This window comes from Buceros rhinoceros, unplaced genomic scaffold (assembly GCF_000710305.1).
Source record: "Buceros rhinoceros silvestris isolate BGI_N320 unplaced genomic scaffold, ASM71030v1 scaffold25218, whole genome shotgun sequence".
In the NCBI taxonomy this organism is placed as follows: domain Eukaryota; kingdom Metazoa; phylum Chordata; class Aves; order Bucerotiformes; family Bucerotidae; genus Buceros; species Buceros rhinoceros.
The window spans coordinates 561-17,049 of NW_010427792.1; the positions used below are offsets into that span (position 1 = coordinate 561).

Below are 16,489 nucleotides of genomic sequence, written 5' to 3' on the forward strand. Positions count from 1 at the left end.
TTAGAAAAACTTAATAGGGATAACAGGGCATTTTTTGTTTTAGTAATAAATTCTCAGTTCAAAAATACAACTATTCCAAATATGCCGTTCTGGAGTGTTCCATATAATTGTTGTTAGCGTTTACAACTAGAAGCAGAGAAAGGATTGTAAATGCTACTGCTTAAACCATTGCCTTATCTATAGTAGTTTATTTCACTTTTCTTGAGTGATTAAATTAAGTACAGTAGAACTTAAATTAATTACAGTAGAACTTAAAGTACTTAAATACAGGAAAATATATTTAATATTGAAAAATCATTATTTAAAAAGGGTATTTTTGCATGTAATAAAAAATAACAGTGTATTATCCTCTTGAAGGTGGTTGTCGGAGATCAGGATGGGGTCGTTACATGTTTTGGCATAAAAAAAGGGGAAGCTGTGGTAAGTGGAAATGTTCCCTTTAATTTTTTTTTTTTTTTAAATATCCTTACTAGACTCTGAAAGTCCATTCTTACTGACATGGGAAATAAGATCCCTCTGGAAGGTGTTTAGGTGGAGCTGTGGGTGGATACCTAGCCATGATGAGGACAGAATGCATCATGTAAGAGGGAGTGAATGAGTGAACATTTTTCTTTTAAAAGAACAACCACAAACAAACAAAACCCTTACAGCTCCCACCAGGGCAAAAATTTCCCTGTGGATGAATAACACTGAAATAATAAAGTCTTAATTTATTGCATTTTACAGCTTTTTATATTTATTGACTTTTAAAATGCTAGATTGCTTTGTGATTCTGAAGAGAAACGTACATGTTATTTTTGTCTGCATGTAATCCATATTATCTTAGTTTTGGCAGAAATCATGCTACGAATTTATTATCCTTCATATTAAAAGATTACCATAAATACGATATTGTGATGATGAAAACTGCTTTTCTTTTTACAGCCGGTATTCAAGACGCTGCCAGGCCAAAAAATCTCAAGACTGGAGTTGGGAGGCGCTCTTAATACCCCACAAGAGAAAATTTTTGTGGCGTCAGGATCTGAAGTGAGAGGTTTCACAAAAAGAGGGAAGCAGTTCCTTTCGTTTGAAACGAACCTCACCGAAAGCATCAAAGCAATGTATGATATTTTGCAGGTTTTTCACAGCCGTAGCAGGTGGTTAGTTTATGGCAGTCCAGCTTTAGGTTGTGCCACGGTGTGTAGGAAGGAACTTAGAAAGTCACGGTGGAGTTTAGAAAGCGTCAGGGGGCTCCGGAGGGGTCTGGGGGCACTTGCAACAGCGCAGATGCAGGTGAGCTTAGAGCCAGTGTGTTGTGTCTGTGTACCCTTCCTGTGGCAGAACGGGAGCAAGTATTTTATTTTTCTGTTTGGATCACGTTGTGAGATGCTGCCGCATATAAACCAGCTTGAGAAGGGTAAGTATCATCAAAAATATAGTGGTGTTTCTATTAAAATATTCTTAAGATCTTATGTTAAGACAAAATAGGCGATTTGAGAGCTATAGAAATCACGTGCATTTAGCATTCATAAGAAACTTTTTTTTTTAATAGCTGGAACAGCTTGTGGGGTGTGTAACACCTTGAATCTGCGAGGTGTCGTGCATGGCTGTGGTAGAACTAAAAGACTCTTGCTGCAGCTGTGCTGGGAGAACGAACTCCTCAGGAAGTGTTTTCTCTTTCTCAGGCATATTTCGGGAGCAGATCTCTTTCTTTGCGCGAGCTACGTCTATAACCATTACTGCGACTGCAAGGACCAGCACTACTACCTCTCAGGAGACAAAATCAACGATGTTCTCTGCCTCCCCGTGGATAAAGTGAATTCCATTACACCGGTACTCGCGTGTCAGGATAGAGTCCTCCGAGTTCTACAGGTTAAAATACTTTCCTGTTTACGGTTCAGGTATCGATGCCATAGAATTGGACTAATTCTTAAGGGAATCAGCGCATCAGCATGGCTAAAACATGGTGAGGAGAAGCAGGTTGTGTCGTACGTGGCAGTGGTACTGTCTATGACACTGCTATATTTATTTTTTAAAAGGAAAATCAGTATTATAAACTTACACAGTGAGGATTAATAAAACCACTGTAAACTGGCTTGGCAATTCATAGGTGGAAGTAGAGAACAAACTGGTCCCTTTAACTAAAAGTGCTCAGATAAGGGGATTAAATGTGTAAGTCTTCTTCAGTTTGGAGATTCTTGCTCTCACAAATGACCATTGCAACAACTCTGGGTCATATTAAGTGGTTTAACAAATCTATTTGCCAGGCAAATTTGTGGGTTATTGTTGACAATAACACATTTCAAGAGCCCTGTGTTTTATTTATATAAATTTCACCCAGTTTGGGGTTAGAAATGGTTCTTCCATAGGTGTTGGGAGTTTGTGTAAGTGCAGCATATTCCTTACTATTATCCATAATAATTTTGTTCCTATGCTTGTGAAGTTTGGGGTTGGGTTGGGTTGTGGCTGGTGTTTTGGTGGGTTGTTTATTTCTTTTCTTTTTTGGTTGGTGGGGTTTTGTTTGGTTTGTTTTTCTGTGTACGAAACTCATTCCAGGCAGTTCTCTTTGTCTTCAGGGATCTGATTTACTGTATGAGGTAGAAGTTCCTGGACCACCTACTGTTCTTGCTCTAAGCAATGGAAATGGGGGTAAACAAGACTTTGAATATACACATAAATAATGTTATTTTACTATAGAATTAAGATTTTATTGCATGTATTTGTTAATTACATTTTGGTTTGATTTATGTTAAAAATGCAGCAGAAAACTGATTTCCTGCATACAAATAAATATACAGTTTTAGACAGCTCTAAATGATATTCCCACTTAACCGAAAGCCTCTTACAGGAGCAGTGAGGTATAAGGTGGTGTCACTGTGTAAATACAAACGGGACTTCTGGGGCCTCGTCAGAGTTCTGGGTTTGGTTTTCTCTTACACACGGATTTCCGTAACTAAATTCACTAGTTGCATCCATCTGCAGATGGATGAGAATATTGAGCAGAGCTCACGTAGACTAATACTGTGGAAGGCCCAAGCTTAAAATAGTTCGGTCATCCTTCTTGCTAATCTGTTCTAACCTAATAGAAATCGCTTTAGTGTGTTAATCTGGTGCTTAATTTAGTTTCAGTTAGATTGCGTGACGACGACATTCAAAAATGCTTCGGAAAAGTAGTTTGTAGGTGCTTAAGTCTGGGCACATCGTTCACTATCGATGCACGTTCTGAGTGAACGTCTCTGTTTCTCTTCTGTAAAGGCAGTTTAATAGCCTGTCTTTGCTGAAATGTCAAGTATTGGGTTATGAATGGTTTTTAGGCAGAGCTCCAGCATGGGGTGGGGGGGTATTCGTACGCGGAAGAGGGATAGCCATGAAGAAATTTTTAGAGCAGGTGCAGTTTTCATGTATTTGTTTTTGTTTTTAAAGCCTTGCAGTTCTGTTACACAACACTAATATTAGTATTTTCTTTTTCCCTTGGGGGCGTAATTACACAACACTTTCAGACCCTTTAAATTGGTGTACTTGATTTTATCGATTCTAAATTCTGTTTGTGTGTTTAGATGACTCTGGAGAAGAAGTTGTGTATGGAACTTCTGATGGTAAACTGGGTCTTACCCAGATTACTGGTTCCAAGCCTATACCTAGGTGGGAAATTGGAAACGAAAAAAAGAGAGGAGGTATGTGTCTCAATCCCTCCCTTTTTAGCTTTCCAGCATATCTGAGGCTTTATTAGGAGTACGATAATCAGGAAGCCTTGTTCGTAGATACTTTGGAGGCACATTGTAGTTATGTCAGTATGTAATATCTTAGTATGAGTAAGCTCTCTTTCATTCTTCTGATTTTCTTATAAATAATTCTAACCAGTTTGTCCTGCTTTGGGTTTTCCGTTCATATGATTTCCAGTACTTCGTTACACTTTTGCTTTTACAGTATTTTTACAGTGGCGTTTGTAGAGCAGAGTTGATTCCTAGATGATTATTTGAGGTGACTATTTCTAAGTGCAAATAGACCTGTGGGATTTTTCAGATGTTCAGTGATCTTAAAGTCTCTTCAGAGGAAGGTTAGCATCTTCCCTGCAAGACTTTTTCTTCTTTTTTTTTTTTTTTTTTTTTTTTTTTTTTTTTTTTTTTTGAAGAAAAAGCCCTTGTAAGGGTTTTTGTCAGGTGGAATAAGGCTTCCATTAAGGCTCCACAATGAGGCTTAACTGATCAGAGCATAGTATGACATTTTCTCTGTTTTAGTCTTGGTATGCTGCTTCCTCAGCGTCTCTTAGTCCATAATCCTTTGTAAAGGAGAATACCAGGAATAGAAAAAAAAATTATATACTCGTTTTTCATACTAATTCTTGCACAAACTCTCTCACTGCTTTTCCCTTCTTCCAAACGCTAACTCTCGGTCCTGTCCAAATACGGTCAGTTGTCATAGGCTGGTTCCACATGCACTCAGAGTGGGTTGGTCCACTAGCGTATGAAGTAGCATCCAGCAGTGTGGGCAGGTAGTTCATCTGGGGATAGGTTTGGCAAGGCGGGGGGTTAAGCCCCTCAGAAGTGAGCTACTTGAGCATCTCAGGGGGTCTCTGTTCAGTGCTTTCCACCAAGGGAACTGCCGTGGTTCTGATCTGGATGTGTTGCTGTAAAACCCACTGTACAAGCTTGAACCTCAGGCGCAGGTGGGAGGCATCAGCCCTCTCGTGGACTCGTCCAGCAGGAGCATTAATAAAACCTTGAGAGCTGACTGAGAATCTCTTTCTATGGAACTGAATGTGGCCTGTGTATCGTGTGTCATAAACCAGTAAAGAGGAAGGAAACGGTTCTGTTTTCTCCTTCATTAGGCATCTTGTGTATTGATAGTTTCGACATTCTGGGAGATGGAGTTAAGGAATTAATCGTTGGACGAGATGATGGAGTGCTAGAAATCTATAACTTCGAGAGTGCAGATGATCCTGTCCTTCGATATGATCACGTAAGACCACGTTCATCACACGCTTCTTTGCTGGAAAAAATTAATTAAAAAAACCCAACCCATTACGAAAGTATTTACAAGATGATTACTACTAAAATGTGGATTTTTGATTTAATTTGATTTCAGCCCTTCAGTCAGATTGCTAATTGCTGCTAGAAAAATACTGTCTATCAGTGGTTTGCTTTACGCTGCTTTTTAATGTCTGTGTTATGCAGAGTAGAATTAGGATGCGTTTGTTAGAACACCCCTGTGTCGCTGCGGTAGTCATCAGCCAGCTTGCTCTTTTGTAGGGCTAGATCTTGTGCGTCTGTGTAGGAATTGTGTGATGCAGCTAGAAGGAGGAGCGCAACCCTTAAAAGCCCCACAAAACCCCCCCGACTTCTAAAACGAGTGCGGTGATATTTCCTTCTGCTTGAATGTGTTTATTTGAAGGCTTTATCAGAGAGCATTGCATCAGTCCAGGGAGGCTGTGTCGGAAAAGACGGGTATGATGAAATTTTAGCATCCACGTACTCGGGTAAGCTTCGTATCATTTACCTGATAAATGTGGAAGTGTTAAAAATGAAGCAGGCTGTGCTGTTAGTGCAGCTCACATCTCTGACAGTTGTGTTCTGGTTGGAACCAGGATAATGTTTTGTTGAAAAGATGTCTTCTAATTTAATATTAAAGTTTCCAAAAAATGTTTCCTACACTTACTCTGTGTTTTGATATTGTAAGATATTCAGGTGTTCTGCTGTGTGACAGCAGTCTAACTGTGATGAAATAATGATTGTCCTATGTCTGAAGGAATTATTTGGGGTTTTTTAGTAAAAATATTTATAAACGTGCGTCTTTTACATAATTTCCTCCCTTTTCAGCTTGATAGGGCTTTAAATGGGGTTGATTTTGCTTTTAGCAGACAATAAAGCTTCCCTATGTGGGGTGTCTCAGCAGTGCCCTGGAGGATTTAAGCTATTGGCCTGACTGTCGCAGAGGCCCTGACAAACACGCCATGTGTGTTAACTGCTGGGAGCTAAAATACTGCTGATTCTCTGTCTCGGTGCTTTCAAGTTCATTTATTCTGGCAAGAAGATACAATTCTTGGTCGTTTATTGAGAAGTGATAGTGCTCAAGTGCCTCTTAAAAAGCCTATGGATGACTGAAAGACTTTTACACCTGCCCTCACATGAATTATTTTGGTACAATAGGCTGCAACAGTGCTGTGGCTAAAGTCCTTTGTGGCTTCTTTTCGTGGGAATGTTATAAAGATCTGTGAATCACAGAAGGAAAAAACCAAAAGCTCACGTTTGAAGCCTGGCAGAGTTGGACTTGGGTAGATTTTCTGAAATTCATGCTTCGTTATTGGGCTTTCTCGATACTTAAAGTACATAGATAAGGGATGCAATGGGTTGTGGACACATCAGCTTTTAAGTAACAAGCAATAGAAAGAGAGGAAATGGCCCCAGGTTGCGCCAAGGGATGTTTTTATTGGGTATCGGGAAAAATTTCTTCACCAAAAAGGTTGCCAAACATTGGAACAGGCTGCCCCGGGCAGTGGAGGAGTCCCAGTTTTAGGGGACTTGTAGATGTGGTGCTGAGGGACATGGGCTAGTGGTGACCTGGCAGTGCTGGGTTAATGGTTGGCCTCCATGATCTTAAAGGTCTCTTCCAACCGAAACGATTCTGTGATTGTATGGTGGATTTTATGGTAATGAATTATTAGTGTTTGCCTGCGTGAGATGAGGTGACTAGAGCTATAAACACCCATTGCAGTCTGCCTGTCATACCTGAGGTGTCGGGATACAAGCAATTCGTGTTTGCTTCTATAAGTGCATGTAATTAAGAGAAAGATGTGTGTTTGTTTTCACTTCAGCTGGCAGCATTCAGTCTCAAAGCACACTGAGCAACACACGCTTTGCTATAAACACATTGCACAGCTTTGTTTGGGTTTGTTTTCAACTACAGAACTGCCAATTACTCGTGGTTTGACAGAGAATCAGACATGGGGAAAAATTTAAGCTCTCGGTTAAAAACTGCTGCAGAGGGAGTTACTGCTTGAAGTACTTAATGAAAAAGAATAAGTAATGTTTTCCATCTGTAAGTTAAGAATGAAACCCATAAAAAATTGTGCTCAGTCTCTAGAGTAATCCTCCAAAGAAAGGATTAAATTAAGGTCTCAATTCTCTCTACCCAGTATCTGGAACAAACGTCGCTCCCCACATACAGAAGCTGAGTGTAGACTTTTCTTTATAGCTTATAAGGAATATATACTTCATATATTGGTTTAGGCTGGCTGACAGGACTGACTACAGAACCTGTCCATAGAGAAGGTGGATCAGGTGAAGAACTAAAATTAAGTCAAGAAATGCAGAGCAAGATTTCATCCCTAAGGTAACTGCACTGGAAAGAAACTTAAATGGGAGAATTGAAATGTTAAAAACCAAAATGTCATCTTTCCTTCCTGTCTCACTGGATTTTCTGTCTCGTTAATGTGTCTAGAAGTAGAATCATGCCTTTTCAAAGTAGAAATGAGTAGCAGCGTCATTTCACAGTCTCTTTCTATCTTGCCTTCGTGTGATGATGATGTCTTAATGCCTTCTTCCTCAGTATCGGCAAGGTAACGTTCCCTTCTTCCATGCTGCTTGTAGCTCCTGAATGATGGGAGGAGAGTAGTCACTAGCATATAATTCAAAATGTGTTGTGATCTTGGAGGGAGAAATTGTCCTGTCCTGTGACTCATAGAAATTTCTCTTGGCAAGGTACGGTAGAATCTACGTTTTCATGTGATGTAGGTTATATGTTGTCTTTGTTAGCTGTGCGGAAGGGGAGTCACCGGTCGCTTCTGGTAGGATAATTGTGGAGAGGAGGTAAACACTGATTGCCTTGCAAGCTTAATCTATGTGATTTCTAGAGCAGCTTTTTTAGTTTGTTGGGGTTTTTTGAAGACATTTTATGTGGTTTCCGTTTTCTAGGAGCGAATTGGAACACTTACAGATGAAAGTACTTCAGGAACGTGAAAAATACCAGCAGTCTTCCCAGTCCAGTACTGCTGTTTCGTCAGTACCCGCCTTTAGCGTGAATGATAAGTTTATGTTAAATAAGGACGACGCTAGCTACAGCCTCATCTTGGAGGTGCAGACAGCTATAGATAATGTCCTGGTACAGGTGAGAGTGGGTTTGTTCTTGTTGGCTTCATTGATTTCTAAATAAAACATTTGGAGACTTTCTAGTTCAGGGAGCCGAGTTACAGTGTTTTATGTGTATGGGTGTTTAAATGTCTGAACTGTTAGAAGAGGGCGTTGAAGTCTGTGGCCTTGCAGTGCTGAAGTAACTGTTGTAAATGCTTGTTAGGGAGCAAATACAAGTGAAATTGAACAGAACAACATTACACAACCAAAACAGCCCCAAATGCCCGCTGTACTAGAAAGCTTCTACCTAACTTTTGTGTTTGCTTTTGCACGTTCTCCCTTATTTCAACAGCCATTGACTCAGTAAATCTTAAATGAGGTGCAGGTTCTCACTCACCAGTTAAGTACCCTCTGTAGTGGAAAATTAATTCTAGAATGGTATGGGCCCCCTGTGCGCTTTCGGTGTGGAACAGCATCTGATTTGTGAGCAGCTGGTGATAAATACCCCTGCCAAGTAGAGCAGCCTCAGTTAGTTATTCCTCCTGCTGCTTCATCAGCTGAAATTGATGTTACCTTTGGTAGTCGGAAAGAGCAGTTGTACTGAATCGCCACCTTTTGGGATATGCATGGGGAGAAAAATTTGACAAGGAAGAATTTGTGAAGTGAATTTGCCATAACAAATGGGAGAGAACTACTGTAGGATTTTACTTTCACTTCTTAATAAAAATCTCATTTTTATTAAGGGTGTTACTAGAGCAAGGCTAAGCTACAGCTAATACGCAGCTCTTTAGAACCTGCTGTTTCCGTAGCGAGGAATAATGAGATTGTTTAATCTAGCCCTGAGCTTAATGTAGCGTTTAGAACTATGGCTCTTTCTTTAAGGAAATGTAAAGCAGTAGCTGGTATTCCTCTGCTGTGAGAAGATGACAAAACTGGTTTTAAAATATTTTTTTAGGAAGTACGTTGCATATTTATCAGTGTTTGCTGACACTTCTGTGAGTTATAAAGCGGTACCAAGCCAAGTTGTTAAACACTCTAATACCCTTTAATCTCAGTTTTAAAACAGTGTTAGATCGAATTTTAATTCCAGTGAAAGCACATCTATAAGAAGCAGGCTGTGTCAGAAGCATTCTTGTAAGTAAAAGGATTGTTGATAATTGTATAGTATGATCCTTGCTTTCCTGAATGAATGTTGAGATCCCCCTTTTAAAGTAGGGAAGCACTTCCGTCGTGAATATGTTATGCACCTGAATGTAGGATCCTTTCACATCCGAGACATGTGAATACACTTTCACATCTGAAGACTGTTGCACACCTGACACTGCAGTAGTTGTAAGGCAGTGCCAGAAGAGAACAAAGATCACCGTGTTACTCCAGGATTAAGTAGTAAGCTGCCCGTCTGCTAGGCTTTTACCTCTTGGATGAAGCAATCATTGGCTCTCCTTTATTAAAAGACTTGATGACAGTTAGAGGATAAGTGCATTAGAAGCTACTCAGGAACTTAAGCCCTTTGTTTTTCCTTCCTTGTACATTCTGCAGAGTGATGTCCCGGTAGACTTGCTGGATGTGGATAAAAATTCTGCTGTTGTTAGCTTTAGCAGCTGTGACTCGGAGGTAAGGGCAACAAAAGAGATGATATTTATAGAGATCGCATGATGAACGCTCTTAACACTGAGCATTAAAATCAGAATTTGGATTTATTTGTTTGTAATTTTAAATGTATTGAGTTAAATATATTGAGTCCATTTGGTAATTTTGGAGAGCTCAGCTTTGTTAGCGATACTGCAGGATTAGGAGTTAGTGGCAGGGGCGGGCAAAAAGCAGAGCTAAATATGCGCAAAAGGTTCCGGAGCAGCCGCTCTCATGCTTCTTTACCTGCCTGAGCAGGAACATGAAAGGCACGTTCAGTGCTGCTCTCTCCTCTGGGTTTGCCACTATCGCAGATACTTACTTCAAAGTAACGTAGGGGTGAAGAACGTCGTATTCCTTACATACTGTGTCTCTTAAAATTCACTTGAGAACATGAAAATTCTGCTGTGTGGGGGTCATATGTTTAAGTGCATTTTTAATACAATAATTATAAACTTAAATATGTACAGCATTACTAAGCATGCTTAGTGCCGGGGGGAAATCCAGAAGCTACCTTAGTATGATGAAAATAAAAAGATTTCAGTGACGTCCTTTTCATTGTAACGGAAAGTTTTAAGAACTAAATTTGCATATCATTGGTCTACGCTGGAGCTTTCGGAAATCGTTCCTGTCATTCGCAATGACTAATTCCATCTTTTTTTCCTGTATGTGATTTCTTACTGACCTTACTTTAGGTTTTGGAAAACGTTGCAGACGAGTGGGGCAGGCTGACAGATGAGGAGTTCAGATAAAAAACAGATCTCTCTATCATTTTTGTAGAGGTGTTAAAGAGTATAAGAAGCTTCAGTTAATTTCACCTTACATAGAGAAGTTCTTAAAATTCTACCATCATGAAAATGAATTGGAATATTCAAGGGAACCAAAGATGACTTTTTTGTATTTAGCTTTTGTAAAATAGCAGTACATAGACTGCAAAAACTTTACTGTGCGTGTCTACCGTTAAAACAGACCAATAGAACTTTTCGTGAATCCATAGACCTGTTTTGTCTTATTTCTCTGGGGTTTTCCTGTTTACAGCCAAATAGCAACTTTCTTCTTGCGACTTACCGATGCCAAGCAAACACTACGAGACTTGAGCTTAAGGTAAAACGCTCCAATATATTTTCCCCAACGAAGTTACGGCTCTGTAGATACCCGCTTAGGAGAGGAGCGATCTCTGCCTGGACTGACTGCTTAGCCTGAGCGAAGGATCAGTCCCGCTTCTACTGCCGGTTGTTTCCTGAAAACTTTCTAATCTGGGGCTTGTCTTCCTTTGTATTTGTCTCTCGGGTTTTTAAGTCTTCTAGTAACGTGTTACTTCAGGGACGAGCCTGGGGTGTTTCTCACGTGTCCCTAAGATGAAAGCAGCGGGGACATCGCGGACTGTGAGGATACTTGGTTCTGGAGAGAGCGCGTGGAAGTTGGTGCAGAGAGAGGCGTGGGCAGGAAAGCCCTGGCACCGCGTGCCCTCAGAAATGTTACAAGGAAGTTACGCTGGGAAGTAGCCAGTGAATACAGACTGGATTTGTGTTTTGGAGAGGAAGCAAATCTGGTCATTCTGTGCTTATTGTGCTAAAGGCATGTGGGTGTTTTGGAGTTTATTTTTATCAATCCACCAAATTCACTACTACCAGCAGAAATGATGAAGAAAATAATGATTAGGGAAGTCCTCAGCATGCACACAGGCTCTAGGTTTTCTCGTTATGTAGTCACCGAACACCACAGCCTCCTAATCTGATACATGTTTATTTATAAAAAACCCTCAGTCAAAAGATTATCGTTAGAAATTTAAGCCCGGGTAAGATGCATCAAATGTGGGGAAGCCGAAGGTGGTTGCTCGGGGGTTTTTTGATAATGGACCCAATGTGCAGGATTAAGACTCGTTATTTCCCTGGTCCCCTTCTTAAGAAATGCTGTTGGTGTGCTGCTTGGTTCTGAGCAGCTCTCTTTTATCTCCCTGTGTCTCATTCCCTTTTTTTGATGCGGTGGTATGACCCTGGCCACCTCTGATACTGAAAATACTAGGTAAAGAGAAAATCACAGCAGAAAAACAAATCATGCATTCATGATACACAAAGAGAGGGTTTGGGGTTTTTTCTCTCCTACTAAAAAAATGTATAAACCTGCTGTTGTGTGTCATTGTAGTGCAGGGTGTCACTGTACTCTCGCTCTTGCCTCTGGATCCTGATACGGTGGATTCGATCTGCTACCACCTCGCTGCAGTACATTTGAGGATTTCCCGTGATTTACACCTGTCACGCGGAGCTCGTTCTCTGCTTGTATTTCAGCTATGCAAAGGCAGGCAACACAACTTTCGAGTCTTGGTGATATTATTTCCAAGAATTGGAAGCAAGTTGCAGACTTTTTATTTGAACTGATCAGAAAGCAAGTTAGCGGCTTCTATTTTTTTTAGTAGTTCGTTCATCTCCTATAGCAGCACTTGATGCGACACTACTTCATCTAGTTGTGAAACGTTCTCTGCTTGGAGTGGCGCTATTAAGTGAACGTAGTGCTCTAAGTGTTCTCGAAGCACTGCAGTCTTTCTTTAGCATAACTTGAACATCCACCGATTCTCCAAACGCTGGTAAGTTAATCTTTTCCTTTTGGCACTTCTTTTGTGCGTTCTGCTTTTATTTCTGCAGGTTCGATCGATCGAAGGCCAGTATGGGACACTTCAAACATATGTAACTCCAAGAATTCAACCCAAAACCTGCCAAGTTCATCAATACCAAATTAAACCACTTTCACTTCATCAGAGAACTCATTCTATTGACCCTGACAGGTATTCGCAAAGGAAAATCAATGCCTTTTTCTCTTGAAAAACCGACACCATTCCGTTGAAACAGTGTTTACTCTGTCAACTTAAGTATGTCATTTCTCACCCCTAACTTACAATTTTGAGCCTGTAGTTCCGTTTTACGGGTTTTCTGACGGAAGATGCGGATTGAATGGCTTCCTGCTTTCCTTGCCATTCACTATCCTTGTTTTCAGGTTATTTTTGATTTTACTGACCTGGGTTATAGTGCAGCCCCATGTGTTAGCAGAGCTGAGGGTGCGGCACAAAGGAAACCCTCCCGTGTCAGTAACCGCAGTCTTTTCAGTTTCAGCCTCCTTCTCCCTCCACCCTTTTGATGTCATTCTTTCCCATAGCTAGTTTGGCTCCAAAACTGAGCCAAGACTTCTTTTTCCTCGTATTTCTCTGTTAGGAACATACTATTTTGTGCAACTCCTACTTGGTGTTTCCTCACCCTCAGTTAATGTCTTGTATTGCCACCAAGGTATCACTGCAGAACAGAACTGAGGGATTGATACCAAATGCTTTTACTTCACGTGCAGGCTCTGCCTCAGTCTCGATGCAGACACTGGGTCTGTGGCTTTCAGCGTGGGAGACTGTTGAGGCTGCCAGTCATATGTGCTGCGTTGTCAGTTAGTTACCTTTGACACCAGTTTCCGGTTTAACAACTTGAAACAAGCTACGTCGAAAACTTCCAAGTAGTTTCTTACCCAGTCGTGACGTGCCTGCTAGGAGATAAAGCTTGAACGTAGGTGTAGCTTTTTGTCTTCAGATGCAGAAGAGTAGCTGTAATCCGCAGTGTGTAACCACTTCACCAGACACCGGACTTCTTACAGGGTGTTGATGGAAGGGAAACCACCACGTAGAACCGAACCTTTTTCATATGGGTGACCAGTGCACTGACAGTGCCCTTCCTTTGTAACTATTACCTATTCTTTTTTCTCATTTCATGCTGTCATAGACCCATGAATATGCTGACGCTCAAAGGCCAGTTCAGTTTTGCTGAAATTCACTCCTGGGTTGTGTTTTGCTTGCCTGAAGTGCCTGAAAAGACGCCCGCTGGGGAGAGCGTCACCTTTTATTTTCAGAACACCTTCCTGGGTACGCAGCTGGAAAGTGCTTACAGGTAAAAGACAATTACTAAAGCGCAGCGAGTCTACGTGGGTGGTTTTTTTCATTCTTGACCAGTCTGCAAGCACCATTTCACCACGTACTACTGTTCACCTCTGCACCCTCCGCCCCGTCAAAACTCCCGTTAAAGAGAACAGGAATCTTTGTTGCAAAGGCTTGTCAAGCGTGGCTGGGGTGAGCCCTCTCCGGTGGTGATGCAGTCTGTAACGTGAAGAGGGTTCTTCCTGAAGCTGGCCAAAAACCCAGAATTGCCAGGCAGGAAGGGCTTGCTGTATGATCTTAAAGGTCTTTTCTGACCGAAATGCCGCCGGGATATATTTTTAGGATGATGGCTTGCTTTTAGAATTTCAAGAACACAGCTGACTTACTCAGTGAAATTACTGTGTAATGCCTGTTTTCTCACTTCCTTTTGCTTTTGGTATTGAGGAGCAGAAATAACTTTAAAGGCATTTAATGCTCATGTGAACAAAAATGTGATAAGGATTAAGCTGAAAATCTTTTTCTGCCACTTCTATTGGGCAAATATTATTTCTGTGTTTAAGATTAGTGCTCTGTCCTCAAATGAGTTATATCTTCCTTCAGCAGATTACATATGTCCACTTGTTTAAGTTTATTCATCTAAAGTTTTTCTTCCTTTGTAGAAAAGGTGACGGATGTTTCAAGTCTGACAACATTTCTACAATATCCATCCTAAAAGATGTGCTTTCCAAAGAGGCTACGAAAAGGAAGATCAATCTCAACATATCATACGGTAAAATTTCCTCCTCTGTTTTGTGGTCCTTGACTTAATTTTATATTCTTAGAAAATGGAACAGCTAGTATTCATTTGCTTATTGGGGTTTTGGCTTTTTTACTCCTTACTAGACGTAAACGAAGAATCTGTGAGGCACACATTAAAGCTTATCCACCCTAAATTAGAGTATCAGCAGCTCTTGGCCAAGAAAGTTCACTTAATAGATGCTTTGAGGGTAAGTATCTGACCTCCCTGGGGGGAATCAAGTGCTGATTGTCGGAACTAGTTAGGGGAAGAACTGACTACCGAGGAGAATAGCGTGTCTTTATTATCACCAAAAGTATTTTACTTGGGCTTGGTTTGGCAAACTAGGAGGTACAGAATAATAGGGAATTAGTTCTTAATGCACGTTATGTTTGTGCAACAGTAATGATGCTGCACATCTTGCTTGGTTTAGGCTTCTTTTAGGCAGCAGATCTTCTTGGACAAAGATCGGTATTTTTTGACAGATGTTTTTGCCGCTCATTGTTTGGATAATAACTTACTCATAGGCAGTAAAATAACTTGAGATAGATTTTTGAGAATTCAGTCTGTGAAATGGCAAGCAACATCCGGCATTTCATTAGAAGACTAGAAAATGAGGCACTTTGAAAATAACTCTTGCTAGTTTAGAAGAGGATTCTTGTCTCTGAAGTACCTTCTCCTGTCAGAGTCAAGCTTTATTTCTTCTTGCTTATATGCTCTTACAATCCTTAACTGCTGTTAATTCTTACCGTTTAAAATGTTTTTGAGGAATTACAAGTCCATGAAGGAAATGTGGACTTCCTGCTACCGAAATACCGCAGCATTTTGGAAGAGGCAGATCAGCTGCTTGAGGAATACAAGAGACAACCCGCACATCTCGAGAGACTTTATGGTTTGTTGGTCAATTCAGCTTATTTAAATGCAACTTAACGTCCCGAGAGCCGCCTGGACGTGACTGCAGTAGTTATGAGTCAGTGTGAGCAGAGCTGAGTGATCTGATAAATGGGTGCACTGGGGTAGCTTGGGGACAACAACAGGTATGACATCGTATATGTCTGCTCAGTCACACAGCCAAGGCTGCATGTTGACGCGGTGCTTTTGATCATAAAACTCTGACGCTAAAGGTGAGGCAGTAAAACCTAGCGCATGATCCGTGTCTTTGTGGACATGAGTAATGGTTGTATCCAAACTCAGGATGGTGTGTAAGGACGTACATGAGTGAAGTGAGCGATTACGTTCTCAGTGGTTAAGTTCTGCAGACACCAGGAAAACAGTAAACTGCACGTGGGATGGGAAGGGAGACACGTAGACGATCATCCGATGTAGCGAAGGAAATTCTGTAACCTCTGGTGTTCCCCGTGCAGCTTTTGGCCCGGAGATCTCTCAAAGCCAGGCACCAGCTTTGATAATGTGCACACAGCGTGAGCAGAGTCCGCGTTGCCGGTCCCGTGATAGCTCCTCTCTCTTTCGCGTCCCGGGTGTGGGCGGTTCTAAGGCAGGAATACACGCTGTGGAACGAGGCTGGGATCTGGGCTGCTCTGACAGTGTTCTGGCCTTGTTTACAAGCAAATCATTGTTTGAAATGGGACATAGAAAACAAGTCTTGTCTCTAAACCCAGAATCAACTAGAATTGTTGGTACATAATAAATAAAAAGGAGAGCAACCTCATAAGGAAAACAAAGCCAGTATTAAGCCCTGGGATTTTACCTTTGCAGGTATGATCACCGATCTCTTCATAGATAAATTCAAATTTAAAGGCACCAATGTGAAAACTAAAGTTCCTCTTCTTCTGGAAATCCTGGATGGCTGTGATCTAGATGGACTCATCGCATTTTTTGAGGCTGCAGCCTGACAAGGAGAAAGTGGAGTCATTTTTCTTCTTTTTTTTAATCAAGGCAATCCACTATCGAGTCCAAACCACTTTTGAAGACGACTGTTTTAACTCTTTCGTTGTACTGACGGAAGCTCTTAGCTTTTATCCGTATTCATTAGCAAAGCGCTGAACACAGCAGTCGGCTGTAGCGCGCACATACTGTGTGTACGTCAAACACTGGCTGTTAAACCTTTCTATGTACATGGTGTTCTTGGTCGCTAAAGAAAATGTAGAATCAGATGTAAATTCCCTTTTTGCA

The 16,489-nt window shown here is 41.0% G+C and overlaps 1 protein-coding gene across 1 annotated transcript; it reads left to right on the plus strand.

Annotated features, from left to right (window-relative positions):
- Positions 1-357: 357 nt before the first annotated feature.
- On the plus strand, positions 358-16,223 carry BBS7 (Bardet-Biedl syndrome 7; the record flags this gene model as incomplete). The annotated part of the gene is made up of 17 exons (XM_010142061.1): positions 358-420; positions 925-1,100; positions 1,665-1,851; positions 2,556-2,628; positions 3,537-3,653; positions 4,808-4,938; positions 5,371-5,455; positions 7,206-7,308; positions 7,890-8,082; positions 9,585-9,659; positions 10,713-10,778; positions 12,317-12,456; positions 13,430-13,594; positions 14,241-14,350; positions 14,464-14,567; positions 15,125-15,248; positions 16,073-16,223. Coding segments are annotated over 17 exons (2,049 nt in total), but the record flags the coding sequence as incomplete, so codon positions are not given.
- Positions 16,224-16,489: the final 266 nt, after the last annotated feature.